Here is a 12684-nt window from a genome sequence, read left to right as displayed (position 1 = left end):
TTGGAAAAAAAATAATGCGGGTGGATTCCTACCTCAAAACTTATATCCAAATAAATTCCTAACAGATCAAATATTTGAAGGCAAAAAAAAAAAAAAAAAAAAAACCATAAAAAAAGTAAAAAAAAAAAGAGAGAGAGGATTTTTAATGATCTCTGAGTAGGGAAAGCCTTTCTCAGTCTGATACAAAATCCAGAAGATATAAAAGAAATGGATCCAATTTGATTATATAACAAACTAAAAATTAAGCATGAGATAAAAGCATCACAAATTGAAAGACACATTGAGAAAGTATTTGCAACTCATCATATTTCTTTCATATATAAAGAGTCCCTGTAAATAAACAAGAAAAAAGCCAACAATTCAATGGGAAAATGGCAAAGGACATAAACGGCTAGCTCACAGTAAAAGAAATACAAGTCACTCTCAAACATACGGAAAGATGCTTGGTTTCTTTCACTCATGAGAAGAGAAATGCATGTTGTTTCAATCCTGCACGCCTTTCCTTAGCATATCCCCACTGCTTTTCTGCAGGGTAAATTTGTCTTTCTTTACACTCTTGGTCCCTTCCATTAGAACCTTGGTCTCTTGTGTTTTAATCACCGTAAGGAAAGAATATGCGTGGGATTGATCTCGGGGTCAGAACCGCCAATCGATATCTGTTGCGCAAATAAGGAAGGAAGGAAGGAACGTGGATTCCTGGCCCACGCCCCTTCCGTGCCTCTAAGCCTTCCAGTCCATATCCTCTACTTCACTTCACTTCTGCCACAGCCCTGGGAGGGGGGTATCGTGCCCATTTCTCAGAAGAGAAGGCTAAAGTCAGAGGACAGACAGGCCAGAAGACCTGTCACCTAAAGCCTTTTCCAGAATCCTTCCAGGCCCACGGGTCCTGCTCTGGTTATCCGACAGCCTCCCCAGGGGATGGGGTGACTAATGGCCCCCTGCCGTGACGGGGGCCCCAGCGCGGTACTCACTTGTGCATGTAGCCCTCGGAGCCGGCCGTGAGGTTCGCCTGCATCACCGCCTGAAACTCTGTCTCGTTGCAGCAGTATTTGAAAACTGTGTTGTTATGGTGACAGCAGAGAATGAAGGTTTTGTTGTCCGAGAGCCGGGGGCAGTGGAAGCCAAAGTGATAGCGGCCTTTGTGGTCCGTATACGGCTCACAGACCCGGAAATGCGCCGACAAGACTGGAAAACAGAGTCCCCAGGCTCAGTGGGGGGCTTCCCCAAGCCCGCTGCCCTGGGAGTCCACGAGCGCCGGGACGGGGACCCTGGTCAATCTGTTCTAGAACGCTGCTAAGCCTCTTCCCTCCCCAGGAAGGCTCTGTGATCCAGCATGAGTCTCCCCTGTGCCAGGAGGCTGGCTCTGGGCTGCTGTCACATCCCAGACCTCCCTCGACGCCAGCCCTGCTTACACGGTGTCTCCCAGATGGGGCTCCTTGTAGGCAGGGCTGCATCCTAAGCCCCATGGGGATCCCCTCCAGCGGCTCTGCACATAGCAGGCACTCGACTAGGACACGATATTAACTGAGCGCCTGCCACACACGTCATACACTGCATCTCATTTAACCCACTTGGCCAGCCTAGCAGGCAGGTCTGGGATCCCACTCTACAGATGGAGAAACTGAGGCTCCGTGATCTGTCTGAGCTGGTAAGAGGTGGCAGAGGGAATCCAACTCAAGCCTGCTTAGGTCTGAAGTCCAGCCCTCTCCACTCCCGTCACCAGCTTTAATAACCTCCGTTACCGTGTGGACTGGGGGCAGGCCCACCGACAAGCCCAGGATCCCTGGCTAGAGAGCAGCATGGGTGAAGGAACCGGGTCCCCCTCTCGAAGGAAGCAGCATCTCCCCAGTACCAAGGCTTCTAGTAAACCAGCGCCCTAGCCCCAGGGGTCCCCAGGGCCCTGCCTTGGCCACCCCCACCTCATGGTCACAGAGCTGTCCTGGCTTTGGGCCCTCCCTCCCCTGGCTCAAGAAGGGAGGCCGCTATTCAGCCACAGAGGCTGCCGCAAACCCAGGACAGTATTTACCAGTCGTGCGGATGGTGATAAATAGGAGCGAAAGCCTAAGCAAATATAACAATGGAAAAAAACCTGGAGCCCGCTGTCTCCGGCTTAATTAGTATCTTCATAAAAGGGATCGCTGTATCTAATTTGTATCGCTGAAAAGGGGCTTCGTCGGCTGAATACATTTCTCTAACCACAAAAGCTCTGGTTTTGCACAAGCTCCTCAGCTAGTTGAAAGCTCTGTGTCTGCTGAGAGGTAATCGGACAGCAGCCCACACGGTTCCCTGTGCGCCCGGGGCTGCTGGAGGGGAGCCCCAGCGGCGCTGCACTGGCCAGTGGGCGGACGGGCCTCTCGAGCCGGAGCACTGAGGCTGGCTTGGGTGGCCTCGTGAAATCCTGTGCCCAAAGTACAGCATCCTCTTTCGTGGGGACAGACGTGACCACTTTGGGAAGAGGGTCCCAGAGTTTCAGGGCTCAGGGGAGCCCTCCAGGGCCCCTGCTCAGCCTTGACCTTGGGAAACAGAAGACCCTCCTGTGGGGAGACAGGGGTCACTAAGGATGTCCCATCCTCAGCGGGGCACGCCCCATCTCATTTAATCTCCTGGACTCCCATTGTACAGAGGAGAAAACTGAGGCTCAGAGCCGTGGTCTCACAGCGTGGACCTGACCTGCCGCTTCTGCATCTTCTCGGGACGTGTCACCAAGGCAGCTTCTCAGGCCCCTCAGCAGACCTTCTGAATGGGTGATGCTGGCGTGGGAGGCAAGCCCTGCAGGGAGGTCAGTGGGCTAGGGTTCGGGACCCGCCGGCCCAGAGAAAGGACGCGCCGGAGGCCGGGTGTGAGGGTTAGAGGCGGGAAGTCCAGTGTCGGTCCAGACAGGTGAGGACGCCCTGCTGCAAGCAGGCTTGCAGGGAGCCGGATGTGCCCGCGACACGCAAGCAGCTAGTTAGAAAGACCAGTGCAGGCCCTGAGGCTGGATCGAGAGGCTAGGACCTGAGGCAGGACCCAGGGCGGGAAGGGACAGAGCCGGGAGGTGGCCTTTGAGCGGGGCTTCAGGGGAACCTGCTGTGGCAGAGCTGGGGTGGCAAGGGAGACTGGGTAAGGCAGGGGACAGAAGTCCCCCTGGATCACCCTGGCCACCACAGAGGGTCAGTGCCACTTGTGTTGTCATTTGGCAAAGACAAGGAGGCCACTGCCACTCCCAAGGAAGAATGAGCTAAAGTGGCCTGGGCTAGGAGCCGGGACAGCGGGGTCCGAATTGTGGAGAACGCGGGGTAACCTGTGCCATCATGACCTCTCTGGGCCTCCTTCCCCTGACAGATGGGAGACTCTTGGCATCCCGGACGGCTGGGGCTCCGGGGAGAGTTTTGTAAACAGCAGGGTATCGGCCTTGCTTTGAGCAGGGAGGTGTGAGTGAATGTGTGGGTAACACAGGGCTGCCCTCGCTGGCTTCCAGGCTCAGGGGGGTTCTCAGGCTGTGCCTGGGCCCGAGGGCAGAGGGACGCTCTGGTAGGAGGCCAGTGCATTCTGAGTCACCAGGAGAACCGGTCCAAGTGGAGAGGGGACACCAAGGAGAAAGCTGCCCCCTTGGGTTCCGAGGGACGACCACAGTGCGCCATCCTCTAGCAGCCGCGTGACTGTGTGGCCTCGGGCAGCTCCCTGTCCTGCTTTGAGCCCTGTTTCCTCCTTTGTAAAATGGGTGAGGATCTCCTCCTCTCTCCCAGGAGGCAATGGGGACCAAATGTGCTAATGCACGGAAAAGGAGTCAGGGAGGAGCTTGGTAAACAGGGGCCCCCAGACCCTTGGCCTGGCTTTGGCTCTGCTCTCCTGGAGCCCCCAGTCCCCAGGGCCCTTCACGGCCTCCCTCGGAGCCAGGCCCTCACCAAAGGGGCAAGGGCAAGAAGCCGGTGTCAGCAGCTCTGCCAGAGCAAGGGGGCATGAGGAGGTCCTGAGCATGGATGCACAAACGAGAGACACAGAGACCCAGAGGCACAGAGAGACAGAGACAGAGGGCGATGCGGAGAGGGAGACAGAGGCAGAGGGAGACACGGAGCAAGTGCCTTGCTCAGATCAGGGCTTAGCCAGCCACCACTGGTGTTGGGAGGTAGGAGGGCTTCTCCAGGCGGCCGGCTTTAGTTTGGAACAGCCGAAGGACTTGCTTTATGCCCATCTTTGTAAACAGGGGTGTGAGAGCCCATCTGCTTCAGCAGGGGGTGTCTAGGAGGTGGTCAGGTGCCGGCAGGCGGACTAGAACCCCAGCCCCGGCACCAGCTGTGTCGCCTCCTGCTAGCCAGTTGGGCTCTAAGACTCAGTTTCCATATCCATACAATGGGATGACCAAGACATTTTGGACTTGACTTTCAGGTGTAGGTAGAGAATTTGTGGGAAGGCTTCTCCCAGGGCTGGCAGCCACCATTAACCCCACTGTGCCCAGGAGGACACTTGGTGCGGCTCCCACCGCACGCACGTGGGGCACAGCACACAGTAGGTTCTCACTGAACAGCACCGAATATGAGCTCCTCACCACGGGGATGCTGGGGGACTAGGGGCACTCCCCTGCCAGTACCCAGAACCCCCACTGGGCTAGCGCCGACCCCGGGAAGGGACCACCTGCGCCCCCACTCCCCGCCCCACTGGGCACCCACAGAGTTTCTACCTGCAGAAATCAGCAACGAGAGGACGGTGAGCACGTTCAAGGACTGCTGGCCACAACTGGTCATCATTTGGCTGGCATCGATCCGTCGGGAGCTGCCTGTTTAACGAGATCCGGCAGAGGCTGGGTGTGGGCTGCCTTGCCTGCGGGTGCAGACACGGGCTTTGCTGCCCACAGCGGGGGACGGGCGGGGAAGCGTGTTTGCTGGGAGCAGGGGCTGGGCCGTGGATGATGGAAACGCTGCCATCCAATTTCCTTTCTGGAATGAATGACCTCCCCCCACCAGTCAACTGTCACCTCCTTTTCTTTTCACGGCAAAATGAGACTTAATCAAAGGAGGACCGATGGCTCAGGTGGTGGAAACAACAGGCGGGCTGAGGCCAGTGGGCCGGCGCCCAGACTGCAGGGGGCCAGAGGGGCCGCTTTGCACAGGGGTGGGGGTGGGGAGATTGGACAAGAGCTCGCTCACCCCCAGGGGGGCTTGCAGGACCCAGGTCTCCCTGCTGTGCCACTCACAGTGACTTCCATTAGCCCCTCCACCAGTCCGCACGGAGCCGGGCACCCTCCACGCACTAGGGACACAGCAGTGGTCAAAACAGACACCAAGTAGCCAAGTAGCACCAAGAGGAACCGTCCCTGCCCGGCTTGCGCTCCGGGGAGGGAGGCTGACGGCGCACAGACACACAGATGAATATGTAAAACGCTCCGAGGCTCCTGGGGATCCCCCCTGAGAACTGGACACAGGGTTGCAGACAGATGGTTGCACACCTGTGTTCACAGCAGCACGAGGCACAGCTGCAAAAGGTGGAAACAACCCCAGTGTCCGGGGACGGGTACACGGGGAAACAGAAGGTGGCCGATTCACACGGTGGAATAGGATCCGGCCTCAAAAAGGAAGGGGATGCCAACACGTGCCACGACACGGATGAACCCCGAGGACGTGGTGCTCGGTGACGTGAGCCCGACGCAAAAGGACAAATCCTGTGTGATTCCACACCAGGAGCTCCCCGGGGTCGTCACATTCCTAGAGACAGCGAGTAGGACGGTGGGCGCCAGGGGCTGGGGAGGGACGGGAGTTTGTGTTTCATGGGGACGGAGTTTCAGTTTGGGAGGATGGAGGGAGTCCTGGAGACGGATGGTGGGGACGGCTGAACTACACACTGAAAATGGTTAAAACGTCAATTTTATGGTATGTTGTGTTTGACCACAATAAACAAAGCTGTGAGGGGGAACAAAGCCAGGTGTGTCTGTGGCGGGGTACAGAGTGGTCCTGGGGGGCTCCTTCAGATGGGGGGAGGGCCTCCGGCGGAGGTGACGGTGGGCAGACCTGAGTGCGGCAGGAGTGAGCAGCATGGCTGTTGGGAGGAACGGTGCTGCGGACTAGGGAGAAGAGGTGCAAAGGCCCTGAGGCAGGAGCAGCGGGAGGCCAGTGGGGGACGCTCGGGGGTGTTGGTAGCAGGAGGCCACCTGAGGCAGAGCCTTGGCCCTTGTTGGCCACGTCACATCAGGTTGTTGAAGCCCCAGGACAAGCCTGAGGGCACCTCACCATCACCTCTGTCCCTGCAAGGGTATGGGAACAGAGGCTGGGGACAGGAGAAGGCCTACATGTGCTCCGTGTAAACATGGTGGCCCAACCCAAGTCCCAGTGGGCTGGAGCTTCCTGTGGCTGTGGAGAGGTGTAGACACTCGGGATGGGGATTAGTACGAGCCAGGCTCTGGTCCTACACAGCACCCCCTTCCCTCGTGGTGCCCCATCGTGGTATATGAATTGTGTCCCCCCCAATCTTATGTGGCAGTCCTAACCCCCCTGGAACTCAGAATGGGACCTTATTTCGAAATAGGGTCGTTGGAGATGTAGTTAAGATGAGATCACGCTGGAATCCGGTGGGCCCCAACCCGACATGACTGGTGACCTCATAAGAACGGCAAATTTGGACATGGAGACACGCACAGAGAGGAGGCCGTGTGAAGACCGAGGCAGGGGTTGGGGTGATGACTCTATAAGCCAGTGAACCCTGAAGATCTCCAGTAAACCTCCAGAGGCTGGGGGAGAGCCTGGGCAGACTCCGTGGGAGCGCCCAGAAGGATCCAGCCCTGCCCACAGCCTGATCCTGGACTCTGGCCTCCAGACTGTGAACGCACACACTTGGGTCGTGTGGTGCTTTGTTCCGGGGGCCCCAGGACACCGCCACACACCCTCCTGTGGGGATTGTCCCAGGACGGGCTGGGATGGACACCGAGGTATGATGGGTGCTCACGGCTCACCTGGGAGCCAGAGCCGATGTGAAGATGGGGGGGGCCTGCACAGCCCCCTCACCCCCACCCCTGGCAGAGACCTGTGCGCCCCCACAGCCAGGCTGTACCCCCATCTACAGAGCAGGTTTTTGGGGGCTTCTTGACCCCTCCATTCCTGTCCCCTCACTTGGTGAAGACCTCCACCTCCCAGGGGTAGGTCTGAAAACAGAGCACACACTGCAGAGGCTTGCAGCCTGAGAACAGAGTTCTGGAAGAGGGCACCGGGAAGGGCATGTCACAGTCCACAGAAATGGTCCTCTGACCACCCAGGCTGTCCCAGAGCACCTGCTCTGGGCTGGGCTCCAGGGGCCATGACAGCCAGCTCGTCCTCGCCCTCAGGAGCTCACAGCCTGGTCAGGGAGGGCACAGGGGTGTCAGCCGGGGTCCGAGGAGGCCCTGAGTCCTCCTGAGTGGTGGCAGACAAAGCAGGGAGCCACCCTGGGCAACCTGGAGGTTCGAAACTTCTGAGGGAGGAGACAGGACTGGACTCCAGGCCAAACGCAGAGGACGGATGGCCGGGCTCCATGGGTGACTCGGGCCTGGCTCTGACCCGGAGCACGGGCAGCGGCGTGGACCAAGGATGCAAGATGCTGTCGGTCGAAAGCAGGAGCCAGGATAAGAGGGGGGACGGCATGAGTGTAAGATGGAGCCCAAACGCCTTCATCCGGTGGTTATGCAAGCTGACTTCACGGCAGCCCCTGGTGAAGGGCCCCCCATCTCTCCCGAAGGCCTCCCTGCACCCACTGGAGCCACACCGGCTGGAAGCTGCTTAATTGTTCTGAGCCCGGGCCTCCTCCTGGCCTCCCTCAGGGCCCTCCTGGGAGGATGAAGGAGATTAAAGCATTTCAAAGTGCTTAGCCAGGATTTGCACTGAGGAAACCCAAGGATCCGGCCTGGAAAACACAGGGTGGGGGGGGGGGGGAGTGGGGAGTGACAGGCCCTCTGAGACGGCCCCTCTGTGGCTCCGCTCTGTGTCTGAGCAAGCCAAGGCCCGCTGAAGGCTGACACAGGTCTCAGGACTCCGGGCCCTCTGGCTCCTGTGGGATGGAGCTGCCCCACTTGGGGAGCCCGGGTTCGAGTCCCAGGGCCGGGGGTTTGTTGAATGAATACGGGGGGGCGGGTGCTGGACCTCTGCACCCAGTACTCCCTCCTGCTGCTCCAGCCCCTACAAAGCCCTCCATGTAGTGGGGGCTGTCACTCCCACCTGGGTGCCCTCCTCTTACTCCTGTGACTCTGAATCCTGCGTCACCCTGGCAGTGGCTCCGGGAGGTCCTGATTGGTCCACCAGCAGGGAGAAGTCTGCCCTCCATGAGACATGTCACGTTCCATGTCTTCTTCCATTCATGCGTTCATTCATTCACTCATCCACCTATCCTCCCAACATTCACTCGCTAACCCCCACTCTGGAACAGGGTCTGGTCTGGGTTCTAGGGACGGGGAGGATGGGGTGTGCCAGGCGAGGACGCCCGCCAAGCTCTACCTTACGTGACTGGTCCCCATGCCCTCCTCTATTAGGCCATGAGGGTCCTGGGCCAGGGCCAGGCCAGGGGGCGCCATGGCCATGGAGCTTGGGCTCCAGAGTCCCCCAGACCGGGTGAGAATCCCAGCCCGGCCTACTCCAGCCTCGGGCGCCCAGGCCTGACTGGGGGGACTGAGGACCGTGGCCTCGGGGGCCAGCATGCTGCAGGCGTGCGTGAGCAGGACACACTATGGCTGTGCTTGTCCCCGTCCAGGACTGCTCTGCTCACTCTCGGCTCGGCCGTGCTCCCCACCCCGACCCGGGCCGCCTGCACGGGACTCCACGGTGGGCGTGGGGGGGCCACAGAAGCCACAGCCCTGTTTGCTGGACACAGGTTGGGGTACAGGGACTCTGGGGGGGATCTGGGGGCCGAAGGAGGGGACACTGCCCGCCCTCCCCAGGTGCTCAGGGCAGCTTGGGCGCCAGAACCAAACACGGAAACTACACAATGGAATGAAGCCCACCACGTGTCACACGGGAAGTTACATAAAAATTCCATTGCTCACGAGACAGCAAAACTCAGAAGCCAGCCACTCCTGCCCTGGCGGGGTCAGAGTGGTCTTCACAAACTCAGTGGCCGGTGGCAGCTGTGATCCTTGGTCTGTACTCGGGTCTTGTGACCGATAGCACCAACATTACCAACGCCAAAGCCCATCCCCTTGCGCCCTGCGTGGCACCTGCAGAGGGGGACGTGGGCTCAGGGACTACGGCCTCAGGTGTTAAGGGTGTGTCACGCCGTCATGAACGGCCAACTGGGACCCCCAGAGGTCATGCCTGTGGGAAAGGGGGAGCCCCTTTCCTCCCACCAGGCTGCCCTGGGGCTGGATTTCTAGGGCTGTCCTCCCCCCCACCCCCACCCCAAGTCCTGGACTCTGACTTTTCTCTGCTTGGTCTCAGGGAATCTCGTCACCCGGGACAGGCAGGTCGTCAAACTCCACCTCGTAAAGAAGGAAACTGAGGTTCAAGGTCCCACAGCTCCTCAGTGGCTCGGACGGGAGGCCAACCTGGCCTAGATCCTCCTCTCCTCCTCGGCGCTGCAGGAGTTTCCGGGGCCTCCCCTACCCCACCCCCCCGAGAAAGCACATGTACCGCAGACAGATGAGATTTATTGTCCTGGGTTCTAGTTCTTTGAACATTGGTAAACGGCCCACAAGGGTAGCTCAGGGCCGGCAATAAAACTCAAATAACTGGAAGAACATTCTGGATGAGAAGGACTCCCCCTGAGCTCTGACCGCATCCAGAATCACGAGTTGGGCACGCATCTCTGTGGTCCACCCTCGGGTCAGCCAGGGACTGCTGTTCCCAGATTTGAGGATTATTTTTAAACACCGAATTTGGCGAGGCTGGAGAGGAGAGGAAGGAGGGCATGTGAAGAGAAACAGAGCTGATGAATTACGCCCCACCGGGAACAACAGATCTGTTTTCTTGTCAGCCCGGCCGGGCGAGGGAGGGCAGGGCCTGGGTGCCATGCAGTGGGGGCTGCCAAAGACGCCCCAGGCCCGGCACCTGGAGAGCCCACATCCTCTCTGGGCTTCCACCCACCCCTTCTCAGACCACCACACCCTCCCCTAGGCGGGGCCGCGCGCATCCTCCTGCCTGGACTGGGTCAAGGGCAGCATGGCCTGGAGGTTGGGCCCTTGAGCTTGGACCACACTGTCTGGGGCCAAGTCCTGGCCCCCTCTTTGTAGCCACACCCTGTGTGGCCTGGGACAAGTCTCCCCAGTCTTCTTGGACCTAGAATGGGGATAAAAATAGTATCTAATTCACAGGATCCCTGTGACTGTGGAATGAGGTGACACGCCAGGGCGCCTGGAACAGAGCTGGCATGCAGTGGGGGCTCTACGGGTCCTTGCAGGTGCTTCCTCGGCTGCCTCGGCCCCAGCCTTGCCCACCCCTCCAGGTCCTAGTGGCCCCAGGGCCAGCTTTCTAAAGTGCCCGTCTGACCAGCAGCCCGCTTTCTCAGGAGTCCCGGCAGCTCTCGGTTCAAGTCTCCACCCCCTCCTGAGGCCCCGTGTGGTCTGGCCCTCGCTCCCACCGCCTTACTCTCTCTGCTTCTCAAGGCTCAGCCCTCTCCTCTGGGCCTTGGCACATGCTGTTCCCCCACGTCTGGGACACCCTTCCCCTCTCCTGTAGCTGGGCAGCTTGGACCCAGCTTTCAAGGCTCAGCTGGGGTGTCTTTTCTTGCTCTGATTCTCTCACCCCTTGGGTGGGCTCCTGAAACTCTGGGCCTGCCTCTGCCCCAGGGCCGTCCCGGGTGGTGTGGGATTCACCTGCCACCATCGTGGGCAGGGGCCCGGCAGGGCCCAAAGCCTCGAGGGCAAACCAGGAGCAGGGACTGAGCAGCAAGCTCTACCTTACGTGACTGGTCCCTGGCCCTCTTTAGACCTGGCCACCCGAGCCCTGAATTTCCTGGCATCGAGGACAAAGACAGACACATGACCAGTGCCATACCTGTCACCCAAACATGTCCCACCTTGCCCCTCCCCTGCAGGGGTCCGCGAGGGGCGGGAGAGGTGGGAGGCGCAGCTCCGTGGCTAGCCCCACGGCGCGCAGGGCAAGGACAGGCCCTGCCCCAGCGTCCCGGGTGCCCAGGGGCGGAGAGCAGAGTACAGGAGTTGGGACTTCGGCTCAGGCTGGCCCTTCCCTGGGTCGCCCTTTCCCCAACTCCTATGTCCAAATCAGGCCAACCTGTGAGGCCCGGCTCAAAGGCTACCTGGTCACCCTCCCCACCCCACTGTCCGGGGAGTGGTTCCTCTTCCGGAGGCCCATTCAATGAATATCTAACGGGCTCCACTGGGGGCTAAACCCAGTGCGGCGGGGGACGTTCAGACACAAGCAAGAGGGACACAGTCCGGCCACCATGGGACTACGGTCTGGGGATGGAGTCACGAAGCAACTGATGCCGTGATGAATTAGTCATGAAGCTTGGACGTTCTTCCTACCAGCAGCAGTAGCATGAGGAATGTGAGCAGTGGGGAAACAAGGGCGGGGCCCGCTGGGGGCAGCAGGTGCCCAAGAGACAGGTGTTGGCACTGATGGGAGGTGGCTGCTAACAGCTGGGGGGGACCCTCCCTGGGCCGGAGGTGCTTTACTCAGGAGCTCACTCACTGCTCGCCACACTGCACCCCTGAGACTGTACCCCACCCTCCCCAGGATGCAGGGTGGGGGCAGAGCCAGGATTCAAACCCTGTGCTCTGCCCCTGAGCCCTGTCTCCACTGACGGATAAGCACGGGCACGCCCCAGGCAGCACACACGTCCACACACACGTCCACACACAGTACACACCTGCACACGCACGCGCACGCCCGGCAGCTCACGCACGCGTGTGTAAGCGCACAAGGCATCAGGAGTGCCGTTTGACTGCCGGCACAGTCCCAAGTTCCCAGGGCCCTCCCTTAGCAGTGCAGACCTAGCCCGGAGTTTGCGAACTTTTGTTTTCAGGACAACGCCCACTTCAAGGTTATGAAATCTCCGAAACGTGAAGTCTGGGAATAAACACGTGGGGAGGCGAGATGTCTGTGTGAAGCAAGATCAAAGCGGGTCCTCCTGACCCCCATGCACATACAGAAGGGAGCAGGGAGGGAGGGAAGAGGGCTGCATTCCCTCCCGTGCCGGTCAGAGCAAAGTGGCTGGAGGGCAGGCGTGGAGGACAGACTCGGGCCAGAGATTGACACATGCACCAGCCCCGCAACAGCCCAGCCCTGCACCTGCCCGGCCCCACACCAGCCCCCTCACCCACAGCTTCCCACTGAACTTCGGGTTGGCCCCTGAGGTCCCCTGTTGTTTCCACCTCCATGCAGACCTGCGAGCCCAGGAGGGAGCCTGGCCCCCTCCAGACCCCCTGCCCCCTGCTTCCTCTCCCTTGCATCTGACAAGCACCATGAGGTCCCCCTGCACCGCTGCTGTACCCCAACCCATCCTTACCTTGAAGCCAGAGAACTGGCTTTCAAAATGCAAACCTGGTGGCCCTGAGCAAAACCCTCCGAAGGCTGCCAGCCTCACTGTGCTGGTGGGAGAGCAAACTCCAGCCAGGGAGGAGGCAGGCCCCTGGCCGGAGAAGTGGGGGTCCCCCTGCAGCCACATTGGCCATCTCTCCATCCCTGCACTGTCAGCCAGCCCTCTGCCCCTTCCCTGCACCTGGCAGTCACAGACAAATCCCCCGGGGCCTGGGGCCTCCGAGAGGCTTTCCCTGACCCCTGCCACTGAGCTCCCTGC

The 12684-nt window shown here is 59.7% G+C and overlaps 1 protein-coding gene across 2 annotated transcripts in view; it reads right to left on the bottom strand.

Annotated features, from left to right (window-relative positions):
- Window positions 1-12684, bottom strand: part of SHISAL1 (shisa like 1) — a 75369-nt gene that overhangs the window by 43181 nt on the left and 19504 nt on the right. Inside the window, exons 2-3 of one of the 2 annotated variants that reach the window (XM_087868636.1) lie at window positions 4658-4753; window positions 972-1185 (exon numbers count right to left, since the gene is read on the bottom strand). In XM_087868636.1, coding sequence (XP_087724762.1) covers window positions 972-1185; window positions 4658-4724 — 281 coding nt within the window. In that variant the 5' untranslated portion in view covers window positions 4725-4753. Of the gene's footprint in view, window positions 1-971; window positions 1186-4657; window positions 4767-12684 lie in introns of those variants that run through there. The other variant, XM_045780062.2, reaches the window with a different exon arrangement.

This window comes from Ursus americanus, chromosome 17 (assembly GCF_024610735.1).
Source record: "Ursus americanus isolate L20-20 chromosome 17, mUrsAme1.1.p, whole genome shotgun sequence".
Classification (NCBI taxonomy): domain Eukaryota; kingdom Metazoa; phylum Chordata; class Mammalia; order Carnivora; family Ursidae; genus Ursus; species Ursus americanus.
Note: the sequence above shows the minus strand (reverse complement) of the source record. Positions and strands in the feature narration are given on the sequence as shown.